The 15,308-nt window shown below is 37.0% G+C and overlaps 2 protein-coding genes across 4 annotated transcripts; one reads left to right on the forward strand and one right to left on the reverse strand.

The window, feature by feature from the left end:
* Positions 27-2,573, reverse strand: LOC18771540 (12-oxophytodienoate reductase 3). The gene is made up of 5 exons (XM_007204321.2): positions 2,197-2,573; positions 1,847-1,987; positions 1,293-1,423; positions 1,006-1,188; positions 27-911 (listed from the first exon to the last, which is right to left on the reverse strand). Exons 1-5 carry the CDS (start codon positions 2,268-2,270, stop codon positions 250-252), a joined length of 1,191 nt encoding a protein of 396 aa, XP_007204383.1. The 5' UTR covers positions 2,271-2,573; the 3' UTR covers positions 27-249.
* Positions 6,050-15,047, forward strand: LOC18771398. Of its 3 annotated transcripts, none has more exons than XM_020568408.1 (19): positions 6,050-6,310; positions 6,994-7,316; positions 7,745-7,933; positions 8,029-8,112; positions 8,750-8,809; positions 8,894-8,938; positions 9,385-9,584; positions 10,030-10,518; positions 10,683-10,818; positions 10,926-11,123; positions 11,257-11,346; positions 11,874-11,936; positions 12,546-12,620; positions 12,739-12,789; positions 12,943-13,020; positions 13,269-13,403; positions 13,490-13,597; positions 14,139-14,204; positions 14,629-15,047. In XM_020568408.1, the coding sequence occupies exons 2-19, from the start codon at positions 7,011-7,013 to the stop codon at positions 14,695-14,697; spliced, it is 2,442 nt and encodes an 813-aa protein (XP_020423997.1). In that variant the 5' UTR covers positions 6,050-6,310; positions 6,994-7,010; the 3' UTR covers positions 14,698-15,047. The 3 variants fall into 3 exon arrangements, with proteins under 3 accessions (XP_020423997.1, XP_020423998.1, XP_020423999.1); XM_020568409.1 differs by having other exon boundaries at positions 6,051-6,310; positions 10,695-10,818; XM_020568410.1 differs by lacking the exon at positions 6,050-6,310 and having other exon boundaries at positions 7,238-7,316; positions 7,738-7,933.

Raw genomic sequence — 15,308 nt, forward strand, 5'->3', positions numbered from 1 at the left:
TTAATAAAGATATAGTTACACAAACATCTCTAACATTTTTTTGTGAGTTTTCCACTTGATTTGAACTCTACATCTGAAAATTACAACACTGAGAATTTAAGGTTTGGGTTTTGGTTTACAAAGCAATAAGCAGATAAAACTACCTCAGAATCATGTCGCGTAAAATCATGAAACCAAATTTAACTACATTATTTATACCAAATAATACAATATCCAAAAGGTAAAAGTACCATTTCCAAAACACAAAAATCAGAGGCGGGAGAGTGGTTCCTCTTTCCCATTTGCATTGCTCAGAAAAGGGTAGTCTGTGTACCCAACAACAGGGTCTTGCGTGTAGAAAGTCTTCCTGTTATACCTGGTCAAAGGTGCATTAAGCTTCAATCTCAAAACCAAGTCGGGGTTCGAGATAAAAAGGCGACCATAAGACACTAAATCAGCATCCCTAGAAGCCACAGCATGAATTCCAAGCTCCCTAGTGTACCCACCACTAGCAACAAATGTACCACGATAAGCATTTCTTAAAGTCCTCATAAACACAGCTTCCTCTTCATCACTGCCAGGTTTGCCAGATTCGGTTTGGCCATATGCTGCGTAACGGGGCTGAGTAACATGGAGATAAGTGAGTTTTGAGCCCCAGTCTTGTTGAAGCTTGTTGAGCCTTTCAATCACTCCAAGGCCTAGGGTAAGTGGAGCAGAGTCAACTGCATCAAGGTGATCAATGGCTGGTGAGATTCTGACACCAACCCTATCAGCACCTACGGCTCCAACTACTGCTTGAACCACCTGAAGCAAGAATTTGCAACGGTTTGCAAGTGATCCGCCATACTCATCTGTTCGATCATTGATCCCATCTTTCAAGAATTGATCAATGAGGTAGCCATGTGCCCCATGAATCTCAATTCCATCAAAACCTACACATCATAAGATTCAAAATTAAAGCTTACTAGTAAGCACAAAGGTGACATGCGCTTGACAAAATCATTGTATGAATTGAGAGAAACCGACCTGCTCTAATGGCATTCAAGGCAGCCTGTCGATAATGCTCCACCACTTGGAGGATTTCAGGGGTTTCTAAGCGTCTAGGCTTAGGGTAAGTGGCATGAGACGCATCCGGTAATAGAATTCTCCACCTCCTCGAAATGGGAACATCGGTTGAAGATATTGGTGAACCCCCACCAGGTTGGTAAACTACATCAATTGACAAATTACAAGTAAAAATGGTCACTGAAATGCTCCAAGCTTTAGACAAAAACTACCATAAGAATTGCCAAATAAAGGACTAGGGTAGTTACCTTCATGAGAAGCACGACCTACATGCCAAAGTTGACAGAAAATAATGGCACCTTTGGCGTGAACGGCATCCACCACCTTCTTCCATGCCTCCACCTGTTCATCATTGTAAATCCCAGGAACATGTGGAAACCTGCATCCACCTTAACATTTAGTATCACTTTGTAAAATTCCCACTTCAAATAACTTTAAGCTATCTAGCATAGCATGTTACGTTGTCGGATTGTAAATCAAGTAAAATAATAGACCCGTCCGATTAACTAACAGCCTTAATTTATAATTTGATAAGTAAAATCCAGTAAATTATAAACATTGATTACTTATGGATGAGCAATTATAGGAAACTAGTTCTATCTAGTCAATATTTGCAAGCAAACAATTTCTAGTTCTAGTTTACAAGTCAAAGTCAACATTATGGACCAAAGTTCTTAGACGAAAAGCTCCTTAAGCCCAATAGGTCCGAACTACACAAAGTGGGGCCCAACTTGGCAAAGCTTGCTAATCATTGATGAATACGAAAGAGACACTTAGCAAACAACAAAAATTACAAAATTACCCGGCGCCAGTGTCGGAGACCAAAGTGCCTTCGGTGATCAGAAAGCCGCCGTTGGTTGACCTTTGAGTGTAGTACTCGGCCAGCGCCGGCTGCGGCAAGCCGTTCAACGCTCGGCACCTCGTCATCGGCGCAAGCACCACCCTGCCAAGGTCAAATCCGTCAAAACACACCCCAAAGCCAAACAATTAAATGATAATTATGCCCTCCCGGATTTCTCCCCGCTTTTTTCAAATTCCCGAGGAAATCGGAAACACCAAGTGGGACCAGAGTTTCATGTCCGATGAAAGAAAAAGAGGAGCAGCTAACTCGACTCGATGCAGCCGCGAAACACTGGATCAGGTATGACTGACCTGTGAGACAGATTGAACTTGCCCATCTTGAACGGAGAAAAGAGAGTGGGTCCCTGAGATGAAGCCTCCGCCATTTTTAGTTCAGACACCGATCTCAGATCAAACGATCGAAAGGCCAGAAATGAAGTGAGATCAAAGAAGAATAAAAGGAGAGAGCTTTTATAGGAGGAAGCAGTGGCGATCGGCTCGGCTATCAAGGGCCGTCTGCGATCCGACGGCTGTGGTCGGTTTCTGAAGTGTCACCGTGCTATGATGCTTTGGCTGCTCTTGTTAGTGGGATTTTAATGGTGGTGGTCGGCAACTGTGGGCGGGACCCACAGAGGGATGTTTCCATTGCAACGGCAATGAGATTCACGTGCGGATTTATTTATGGCCGGTGTCGTTTTGGTTTCTAACTTGGAATGTTTAAGACGTGTTTGACCGTCGAGCGTTGACTGGACTCGGGTGTTGACGATGCTGTAGTCTAGTCGGGTCGGGCACCGGCAGGAGATTGAGTTGGGTTTTGATTTTGATATTGGGCCAGTTACGCTCATTATGTCGAATTTTTAATGCATGAGGGGCCTCTTTGGAAATTGAGAGGCCTGGCCCACTATTTTATTCTTGTTGCAATTGAAACCCCCAAAATAAAAATGCCAAAAATGAGATGACCATTAAAAATAGAAACCCTTGTTGTTTTCTTTTGTAATGTTATGTTGTTTAAGAGCACTGGCAGCGCAAGACCCAACCCGGGTAGAAGGGCCCCCAGGCGAGCCCAACACAGCTCCAGCGCGAGGAAGAGAGCCCAGGCAGCTGCTGGGTCCCACGAGCCCGGGCAGGCCCAAAGGCAACTTTAGCCTGGGCTTCAGCCCGAGTTGGATGACGTCATGCTGACGTCATCCCTGACAGCAACCAACTGTAACAAGCCACGTGTCGCGCCAGGGACGCTCCGATGGATTTTTTTCCAGAAATCCGACGGTCCTCGTTTTTTTTGCTAAAAAAATTGCAAAAAAATTCTGAAAAATTCTGAAATTTTTTTTAAAAAATACCAAAAAATTATGTATTTTTTCCCTATAAATACCTAACCATTTTATTTACTTTCCACACAAAATCTTCATACAATTCTTCTCCATCCCCAATATTTTTTACTCTCCACTCACATTATTCACTTTCCTCACCAATTCTCCACACAAACTATTCTCCTTCCAATATTTCTTACTCTTCACTCACATTTTTCACTTCCCACACCAATTCTCCATACAAACTCTTCTCCTTCCAATATTTTTTATCCTCCACTCACATTTTTCTACTACTTTCCATTTGTAAAAAGAAAAAAAAAATCTTATCTGAAATATGAGATTATAATTTTTTTAAAATATCTGAAAATCTTATCTGACATGGGACACGTGGTACAATTTTAGAGGGTGAAAATGTTATATGAAATCTGAGATTATAATTTTTTTTAATGAATATCTGAAAATTTTATCTGGAATAAGACACGTGGCAATCGAGATTCTCATCCGAAAATCTTTTCTTAAAACAATGGACACGTGACAACCAAAAATATTATCCGAAAATTTAATTACAAAAGATTATCAAAATTAATGGTTTAAAGTATTAAAAAAATAGGAAATAAAGTACAATGAATAGTATTTGCCCTAGACTTAGCCCTCATGGGTGGAACCACAAATGGCAAGGCTGCCACTATTCATGTGAATAGTGACAGCCCTTGCTTGCCCTTGCCTTAGACTTTGCCCTTAGGGGTGGAGTTGCTCTAAGAGGTGGGAAATATTTTCATCAACAATTTTTGTATCCGTCCGGCGCAGTGTGTCCGACACTAATACATAACACGAATTCGACACTAGCAGAACATATTTTGTTGATTATAAAAAAATATAACATGAAACAAAATATATTGATATTGATATTTAATTGATGCGATTGCGGTCTGAATCTGGGACAAGGATAAGCGTGTAAGCAATGACTTTTCTTTTTCTTCTGGATAAAAATCTACAATATCATTATCAGTTATCATGATGTAAAAAGATTGGTATCCTATCCATCCATCCATCCATCCGCTAGAGAGAGACTCCCAAGAGTTGCAAAGGAAGACTGGTTTGATTATTTGTGGCCCCGAAGTCAGCAGCGAGCAGTTTGCCCTTTTGGGAAGATGTACATGCATGGGATGAAAAGTCATAAATAAACAGCACACCTCTGTGATTTGACTGTTAAATTCAATTTCCATTATAAATTAAATAAATAAATTCAATTGGGATTCAAAGTCAATTAAGATTGGATCCAAGACTTGCACAAAAATTGATATGAGTATATTATTGAAAAACTCCATCCTTCTAGATTTTTTTATTTTTTATTTATTTTTTATTTTTTCTTTTGAGTCAGTCTTTATGTTCGAATCTCTATTGACAGTGTAGATGAGAAAATCTTTTTCTCCAATATCACTTATATATATGTATATAATATAAAAAACTCATAATTATGGTTGGTTAGATTCTGTCTTGCATAGATCAATCTCTATCCCATATTTATGGTAAAGCTATTTTCATTCACATGCACTCCTCAATGGACAAATCATAATAATTTGCTTTCTTGCAAATTTGGTTTGTCTCTATTTTGCTATGGTGTTGTTGGTAGGTGCAATTAAGAATGTTGAAAGCTTAAAACAGATAAAAATGGCTAAGGTACAACCCACAGTGTTTTGTTGCCCTAGCAATGATGTAGTCATGTTGGTGATCAGACTTGGAGCTATCTCAAACTGAAGTGGTGTGTGGTCCCCACTCCTACAACATGAGTAGGAAGGGAACAACTTTGTCACACCCTCATCATACCACACACATCCATGTCCAACTCTCTAAATCATGAAAAATAAAAAAGGAAATACAAAAAATACCAACAAAAAAAATTATGAGTTAAAATATAAATACCCTTTGAGTGAAAAGAAAAAAACCCATTGAGCCACGTGTCCCGGTACCACTGTATGCGGTGCAAGCGTCTACACCTCACCAACCCCCCGCTACGTCCCAAAAATCTCCACTGAAGAATGGCGCAGTGCGCGCCGTGTGTACCAGATAGAGAGGGCAACGCCGCTTGTAAATATATTATTATTATTATAAAAAAAAAAACTACGAAAATTCGACAAAATAAATATAAAATTAGGAGCAAGGCGGGGCCCAGTGGGATGCACTGCATAGGATGCCCATCGTACATCTGTTACCAAACAGGCAGAAAAAAGGGTACTCTTTTGTGAGTCCAATTTTTCTGTTTCTAATTTCCATGTGCACTCCATGTTTCCTATCTTATGTTTTTTTACACCAATCTCTCCACTAATTTCTAACTTCAACACTGTTAACTTAAATTAAAAAAACAAAAATTAAACAGCCGCCACCGCCCCCCACCCATCCAACATGGTCAGCCATCCACCCCATCGGCGCCAAGAAGGAGATGAGAAGAGATGTGAGAGGAGAGGGGTTGCCGATGGTGGGGTTGGGTAGGGGCTGTGGTGGCTGTTGGGTGTTTATTTTTCCTTTAATAATTAACTTTTATTTTGTTAATTTTATTTAAAGTTAGAAGTTAATGAGTGACAAGTGTCAAAAAATTAGATGAAAAACAGGATGGCACAAGGAAATTGAAATAGAAAAAAATTGACCAGAATAGTAAAACAGTGCTATCCCTTTTTACGCATGTTTCTCCAAACAGACCTGTAAATAATCCGGAATAAGAAAAAGTTCACACCGTTACGCGCAAAAACACAAACCAAGCAAACAAGGAAAAAAGCAACTGCCGTTACTCTGACCGTCCCTCGTTTTTCTTCTTCGCAGCTTTTTTTATTCTTTTTTCGACGCACATGAGGCCTCTCTATATAGAGATATATATATATATATATAGTTAAATGATTTATTTTCTAAGTTTTGGTTCGTAATTTCATTTAATTTTTGGTCCGGAAACTCTTCGCAATTAAACTAATTGATTAAAGTTTAAAGCGGATTAATTTATCACCATCATCCTCGCTCTCTTCTCCATTTCGTTTCTTTGAGGAGAAGCAGAAGAACGAAAGCTTTGTTATGGCCGCCGGAGATTTCTCTCTCTGAAATTCTTTCTTGAATTTTAAGGGAATTCAGAGGTGGGTTTATAGTTTTGTATTTCTCTGAGTTTATTGTGTGCCATGTTCGATTTTCTATATTCTAAAGTTGCAATCTTTTCCTTTTTCATCCTGATAATAAATTTTCAATTTTACAATAAATAATTGGTCTGCTATGCTTGAATTGTATGGTATCTTGTTGAACATCATCCAATATAGCAAGCAAAAAGTGAAATTTGTTCTCTTTCTCTCTTATATCTGGGGGTTCAGGGAGCTTGTGTAACTGAAACAGCTGGATATAAGAAAGTTAACTGATCAATTTTAAGACAAAAAGAATAACGTTTAAAGTCTTTAGCTTTTGAGTTAACATCTAGCTCAAGATTATTAATCTTTTGTTTCAAATTGTTGGAAAATCATATATCTTTGTCTATGTTTATATGTTCATGTGTTGGAAATTCTTGTAGAGTTCAGGAATACTTGTAAAGTTAAAAGCATGGTTGCAGTGAACATCAAAGGTTCAAGATTTAAGTAGGAATAGCATGAAATTAATTGTTCCAGAGTTCCTGCTTTGAATTATAAAGTATCCCTGCTCTATGTGTTCACAGTTTCCTGTGTTAATTGTACTTGTAGCGGGACAGTCTTGATAATTAGAAATATCAATGGTTTTGCTAATGACTTGTATTGTTGAAGCTTTGAATCTTTGTTAATGTTGAATTTTTTGATAGGAGGGAAGCCTTTTTGTATGGATAAAGAAGAAGAAACTGGTAGCCCTAGTTGGGGTGCTTCGTTTTTCGCACAAACGGAAGATGTTGCTAGAGCAGTTGCTGCTGTAGCAGCCGCTGCTACTGCCACTCATTCTCCGAGGCCATCTGTTGTATATTCATCAAACGATGATGGTGGTAATAGCCCACTTAAAAGACTACAACGCCATGTTACAAATGTGCTAAAAGGTTTCTCACATCCTCCTGAAGTGAAACGTGGAACCTACAATCCAGAAGTTTTGACTAGCCAGAAGCGCCAATGGGCAAGCTTTCAGTTGCAGTACTTGGTATGCAATTTTGTTAATTGGTTGCTTATTTTATTTCTTATTTGTGTATGCAATTCAGAAATTGATTAATCAAGAATCAAAGATGATTTTTTGTTTTATTTTTCTTGTTTACATTGGAACATCTTTCACGTTCAACAGCTATACAGCTATTTCTAATTACAGTTGTTACTTCATATTTTTCTTTTAAAATTTTTAGAATAGAACAATTTAAGGAAAAATGACAATTATATATGCTCGCTGTGAGTTTAAGGGTCATATGATACCCTGAGACATTTTTGTCTGATAGTTCAGCGGTCATATGATAACCTGAGACATTTCTTCTTAAAAGTTCAGGGTTTCTGTATTGTTAGTTTTGAAATACATTCACATATGAAACAAAAATTTCATCCAAAGAGATTCTGTAACACCTCTGCTATTTAAGTGTGCAGGATCATAGGTCTTTAAAGCTGCCGACAAGGCTTTTCGAGAGCATGGTTGTTTTGGGGCTTCACCCAAATTGTGATGTTCAGGCACTTCAAAGGCAATATATTGCAAGAAAGCATGAGGGTTTAGGAAGATTGCGCAGTTCACGTAGTAGTCAGAATTTCTCTCGTGTGGAACCCAATCTTGAACCTCAGGTGGGGATTCTTGTTGCCAAATATTCAATTTGTTTGCATATTGACGCTTGCAAGCAATTTGAGTAGTGGGTATTAATATTCATTTCTACTTCCAGGTGTTATTTGTTTATCCTCCGGAAAAGCAGGTGCCTCTACAATACAAGGATCTCCTTTCATTTTGCTTCCCTGGAGGCGTAGAGGTAAGGTGTTCTCTTGATGGATGTTTTGCCACTTGTTCTGTTTAATTGATCAGTTTAATTTTAGGGATTTAAGATGGATGAGCTTTTTCTTTTTTTCTCCTTAAATCTATTTAAGAGGAACTCCTTTTGTAAAGCTTAGGTTACAGAGAATGATTATATAACTTAGCTTGATCTCGATGGTAATATTTACAAGGGTAAAATACCTGAGCCTTTAAATATTGGAGATGTTTACCTGATAGGTTTGAATGTATTGTGTTAATGTCTGTATTTGAGAAGAATTTCAGATAACAAATAATTGATATTCTGAATTAGTATGCTTATATTGCTAAGGTTTTCGCAGCTTTTATATGGAGAACTTCTTCCGTTTAAGGAAAGTGGGGCCAGTTGTGTAAATATCATAGTGCAATAGCAACTTGAGTTTAGCCTGATTTCTTGATCTTCAGTTAAATAATATCATAGGCAATAAAAGAGACGTTATATCAAGTTTTACTTGATTATGACTAGTACTTGGTGAGAGATGTTATTTTTGTCCTATGTGCAGATATTGATTTGTCTTGTTAATATTGTGTATTTGTTAGTTAAGATCTAGTTAGTCATTATGTGCTAATATTAACACCTTGGATGTGAATGGCTTCAGGTTCATGCTGTTGAGAGAACTCCTTCTATGAGTGAGTTGAATGAAATTCTTTTGGGGCAGGTATAGTGCTACATTATGCTCCCATAATGTTGTCGATTAATGATTATGGACACTTATATTGACTATGATGATGCTTATTTGCAGGAGCATTTTAAACGGACCGATCTGTCCTTTGTATTCCGGTTACAGGTAAATTATAGCATGTTATGTCTCCAGGATTCCTTTTTCCTTGGATTTTCCCCTGATATGTTTCAAGATTTCTTTATAACTTTAATTCCCTGTGGCAGTTTCCATTTGACTTATAAACCCCTACACTAGTAGTGCTGGATGATAGAATCATCACTGCAGCCTGAAAATTATAATTCAAACAACTTTTTGTCTAGTTGACTGCAATTATTATTTGAGTTGTATTTGTTCCCACAGAGAAGAAGATTGGTAACAAAATGCGAAGCAAATTTAAGAGGATTGATTGTCTTCGTTATCTTTGATTAGATTTATATATGTTTAAAATGTCATTAAAATTAACAGATGTTAGGTAAGCCTATTTCTACTTCATGTGTATGAACAGTTTAATTTTTAGTTGTGAATTATGCTCATTTCCTGGATGACCCATTTTGTACAATATTGGTTTGAAGGTTGCTGATGACTCAACATTGTATGGATGCTGCGTGTTAGTGGAGGAGCTAGTGCAAAAACCTTCTGGATTGCTTTCCATGATAGCAGAGAAACATCCTTCTCGCCCATCTTTGAGTCGCCATATATTAACCACTAAGAGATGCTATTGCATTCTCTCAAGGGTTCCCTCATTTGAATTACATTTTGGTGTATTGAATAGGTGTGTTTATGTCATATTGAATGCTTATAAAAAACATATTTATCTCAGTGATTTGCGTTTTTCATTTTAACTTTGAAATGTATTCTAATCCCCTCTAGACTTTCGTATAATTAATGTGTTCCTCTGCTATCTAATCATGCATGAAGTTGAAGATCGTATTATTAAATTGTCTGAGAAAAAAAAAAAAAAGAGATTCATTTCTTAGTTCAGTGAGAAAAAAGAAATTGTAGCAACTTCAATAGAACACATAAAAGCTTTTAACTACCAGTTTATCACAAGATCCAAATTTATTGAGCGACTGGTGCATGGTTTTGTGTGAGGGGAATGTGTATGCTCCACTGTTTGGCCCCATAATTTGACATTCTTCTTTTACTATTTGATACCAACATATAACTTTGCAATTCATCTGTTGCTCAACTTGACTATGTTTGCTATTCCCCTGTAGCATCTTCACAGAAGAAAGGTTGGAACGATTAACGAAAGGTATTGATCTTTTAGATTTAGAAACCCCAAAGGATTATGGCAATGGCGAAATTTTAGAAGAAAATACAGAAGAAACTTCACACAGCGTATCACTAAGTAGTAGAACTGAGGAGAACATGGTGAATAGAACAGCAGAGTTTTCTCAATCAAGTTTAAAAGATTCTTCATTTGGGAGAGTTGCAGATAATGGCATTCACCTAGAGAATCAAATGCTTGATGGGGATTTTAACTTGTTGAAGGGAAGGGTGATTGAAAACGTTGTTGTTCCAATTGATCCTGAAACCAAGACGGCCAGTTCCAAGAGAGAATCTGATGTTGCAAATGCTGAAGTTTCTGAGGTCTATGTTGATGATTTCTCTGCAAACAAGCAAACTGTAGAAAGGCGATTACCAAACGCTGTTCTACCTCTCCTGCGTTATTATCAGTATGAAAGCTCTGAATCTTCCTCCAGGTAGATCATTGTTGTTCTTTGGTGCCTTTTCACTTGTATTTCATGCTTTTTATTACTTGCATTAGTAGTTATTATCTTTTCTCTCTCTCACTAATTCTTGGAGCAGAGAATTGCACTTTTTTCTTTGAGCTACTTCAAGTTGCTGCACTCATGCCATTTATTAGTGTTTTATGCAGTTTTCAGGGCTCTCCCAGCGAGGACAGAAATTTTAGGAGTGATGTTGATGATACAGAGACGGAAGAGGCATCTTTCTCTGGCCAAGATGATTCTGACCTCATTGATATTCTTGAATGGGCTAAGGTGAAAAATGAACTTTTCCTTTTTGGATCTAGATATGATTCTAAGCTCTTTGTAACAAGAATCTTGTGCCCAGGCGTTCTCTTGACAAATTTTTCCCAAATTTTCAGGCAAACAATCATGGATCATTACAGATAATAAGCGAGTACTACCAATTACGTTGCCCTGCTAGAGGTTCCACTGTTAGATTTCATCCTTTGGAGCACTTGCATCCCTTGGAATATCATAGACCAGAAACAACCGTTTTACATATTGCTGGCTCAACCATTGATTTGAGATCGTGCAGTACAAGTCTAGAATTTGCTGAGGTAGATGGTGATGATAGCTTTAAGAAACTTTCCAATTTGATATGTGGTGGATTTGGTTGAACTTTTGATTGATTATGTCCCGGTTCCAGACATGATTAATCATTCACATTGCATTGCTGTTGATTATTATTAGGCACAGGGTGCACTCTCGGTAGAGGAGGAAGCAACTGCATTATCAGTATGGGCTATTGCATGCATATGTGGCTCCTTACGGCTTGAAAATGTTAGTTAATGGCTCAACATCACATGAGTTCTACAGACTTCATTGATTATATTGTTATCTTTTCCCGTTTCTTGGAACTAGTTAATAGCTTGGCCAGTGCTATTTAAAGTTTCTCATAGGTTAACACTGTTTTGTTGAAATAATTTTTTTTAATTAAACAAAATGGATTTATTTGTTTTCAACCAACAAGGTAAATTCGTTTTGTTATGCTGACAGTTGAAACTGATAGTGGCGTCTACACTTATAAGCTAATTGAAACTGTAGAATTACTGCATGAGTAAAACTGGCTCCAACATTTACAACATTTATGAAGCGGGAATCAATTTAAAATCTCCTCAAAGGAATCATTAATTACAATGTTGTAAGAGTGGAATGATATCCTGCGTATTATTTGTGGGTATTGTGCAGTGTCAGAATGTTTTCGTTAGTATATTATATTGAATGTACAGTTATATGAATGCATGTAGATTTGTGTGTGCCTGCTTCATGTCTGACTTTGGATTATTGATTCTCCTCATACTTCGCAGGTATTAACATTGTTTGCAGGAGCACTGTTGGAGAAGCAGATTGTAATTATTAGTTCCAATTTGGTATGTATTATAAATTATATCAAGTTTATAATGTTTTGATGAAGATTATCAATCTGATGCATGTATTCTTTTTTACTCGATGTAAATTTTATCAGAGAAATTTATTGGATTTATTAACATCTTGCCAAATGCATGTTCCAAAACAGAACTGTATAAGTATCAACTGCTGCTTATTTCGTAACAAGCTGAAAAAGCTCAACCCAAATGAATTTAGTTGGAGGTAGTAAAGAACTGTATAAGTTAGCCTCAGGCTATAGGTGCAAGTTTGAACTTCCAAAACAGAGTGGCTCCTTTCTCAACAAGTCCCAGCAAGCGAGGCCTAAGGACCAGTTACACCCATTTATGTTGTTTATTAGAGATAGCTTGGCTTAGGAACTTTTTTTGAGTGACACTAGTGTTGCCATCATTATTAGATCGTAGTTTTGTTTATTTATCAAAAGATCGTATTGTTACTGTTTCATTTGCTTATGTACTTATTTTTCGGTAAGCTAATATTTTAATATGGGTGTGGACTGTTCCATTATTTTTAAATTTGTTCTAATAATTTAGTTCTTTGACTAAGAAAAAAGATCTACAAAAGAATTTACATCAATGCTTTCTGATGTACAGGGTATCTTATCTGCCTCAGTATTGTCAATTATCCCTCTGATCCGTCCCTACCAGTGGCAAAGCCTGCTAATGCCGGTATGTTTTCCTTCTAGCCTACTGCCTGTGAGATTTGTCCCATGAGAAGTTACTTTTTTTAAACATAATAATTTCATTGCTGTTTTCATGTGAATAACAATGTGCATATACTTTCTAGGTTTTACCAAATGACATGCTGGACTTTTTGGATGCACCTGTCCCTTACATAGTGAGTTCTCAATTTGTTGGCTGTTATGCCTATTAGTGCCATGGATTATGAATTCATGTTTGTTGGTTTATCTGGACTCTGAATTTCCTCAAGTTATTAGTTGAAAGCAAAATTTTTTAATCGTTCACCATATGATTTAATCCTTATCTGTAGGTTGGTGTGAAGAACAAAACAAATGAAGTGCAGTCAAAACTAGCCAATGTAATTCTAGTTGATGCAAACAAGAACCAGGTCTGTTGTTTTTTAAGCAGTTGTATTTTTCTACTTATATTGCAGCTCAAATATGTTCAGACTGGTTATTAACCGTATGCCTTACAATAAACAAAGCAGAAAGTTTCTATATATTAGTTTACCATTTCCCATGCTTATGTATTATCTAGTTTTTTGGAATGGCTAGTATTTATCAAAATGCAAAATATTCCTCTAAAAACAAATAAAATGCGAGTGTCTGATCCTTTTCCCATTGTGTGATCTAATAGGTGAAGTCACCAACACTACCTCAGTTACCACAACATAAGGAATTATTTTCATCCTTAAGTCCTTATCATGCAAAGCTTGTGGGAGAGAGTTTTTTGGCTAGGAAAAGGCCAGTGTATGAGTGCACAGCTGAACAGGTGTGTTCTGCTTTGTTCTTTTTTGTCTGATTTCAAAGTTTTTAATTATTTACCATTATTCTCATGTGTTTATTTGCCGCATGTAGGTTGAAGCTGCCAAGGGTTTCCTATCAGTGTTAAGAACTTACTTGGATTCTCTGTGCTCTAACCTCCGTTCACACACAATTACAAATGTACAGTCGAATGATGATAAGGTCAGTTTGTTGTCCAACTGTGATAGCTGAAATGCTGTATAAGGATATTTAGGTTTTTTTGACCTTCTTTGGAATGATGAGTGGTAAATATAATCTTCCAGAAAAATGGCCAGGCACACACTCACAGACACACTGCTAGTCATTAGATAAGCTAGACTTCACTAGTAATGATGATTGCTGTAAAAGTTTAGGTAATATATGTCCTGAAACAAATATCACTATATTATTCTGTTACACTGAGGGTGCAATGTTGGCTAATGTTATTTTTCAAATTTATTTTTGTATGCTTTACTTGTGATGGACTAAGTTCTGTTGAAGTGTCAATGGAACCTCAGCATAATACATCCTTATATCATTCACTTCGTACCTTCAGTTATGTTGAATTGATAAGTGCAGATCAATTTGTCAATTCTTTTGAATGTGAAATGCTTGCTCATATATCTAGTGACATTCATATGTGAATGCACAATCATATGGTGACTTGTCTTGGAAGAATCCAAATGTATTGCTGCTGATCTGACACTGATTTTCTTGTAATTAGGTATCCTTACTTTTGAAGGAGAGTTTCATCGACTCGTTTCCTAGTCGTGATCGACCATTTATGAAGGTGTGTTCCATGACATAATTTTCTTTTGTTTCTCTGAGTTAACTGAACAGCCCATTGGCTTGATCATTCTATAGAATTAGCTAGCTGTTGGGATTTTAGTCTTATGTATTTCCTTAAGGTCATTATTATTGTTATCTTATTTTTTATTTTTGCCTATTTTCTGAAAGTAGTTTATAATAGATGGTGTTGGTTTCTGTGTTCTGTGTTCGTATTTGGATGAGTGTAGTATAGGATGTCACGCTGAAGGCATCTAAGTTTTTAGTCGAGTCATGTAGATAAATCACTGATTTAACCTCCTTTTTCTCTTCGTTTTTGAAAGTGACTTGTAATGATTCTTACTTCAATGCTTACTCGGGATGCTCTTTAAATTGTAATACAGCGGAAAGCATACTGATGTTTCCTTTTCTCCCTAAATGCTATGCAGCTTTTTGTGGACACTCAACTCTTTTCTGTACATACGGATCTTGTTCTCTCATTCTTCCAGAAGGAATAGTCCTAATCTGAACATACGCCATGCTGAGGTCTGGCAGTGAGTTATATTTTCCTGTTGTAACCTGAACGTAAGTTCGGTATGATGTCAAATTATTAAGTGACATAATATTCAAGAACTCAATCTGGCTTCTTGAAATGGCACTTCTCTTCCCCAAATGAAAGTTGCCTGCTTCGCATCGCGGCATTCTGTATCATGATGAACTTGTATTCCAGCATATGAGAGAACTCGCAGAATTCTGGTATCCCGCTTGAAGTGTAAATAGTAATTTTGTTTTATTTACTTGAGTTAGTAAAACATGACTGTTTCACCGTTCCGATTTAATAAAAATTTAGCGGTTGGTTATTGAGACATACCCGCCTTATGCTGTTGTTCGGTGTGGCAGGCTGGTGCTTAACTTCTTGAGGATATGCACATTGGTTGTGTGGGGGCCTTTTTTTTTTTCTTTTTTTTTCCCCCCCGGATCTTAAACTAAGTTACTTTGAATGGTGCTAACTGCAACATTTCCTAAAATCCTGCAAACAAAAATATACAGAACTTTTTCTCCACCAATTCGACTTTACGAAGTCTTGAAAATTTTTAGGTTTCCTGGTTAAGTTTCATGCCAAATCTCA

Source organism: Prunus persica, chromosome G7, assembly GCF_000346465.2.
Source record: "Prunus persica cultivar Lovell chromosome G7, Prunus_persica_NCBIv2, whole genome shotgun sequence".
Lineage (NCBI taxonomy): Eukaryota > Viridiplantae > Streptophyta > Magnoliopsida > Rosales > Rosaceae > Prunus > Prunus persica.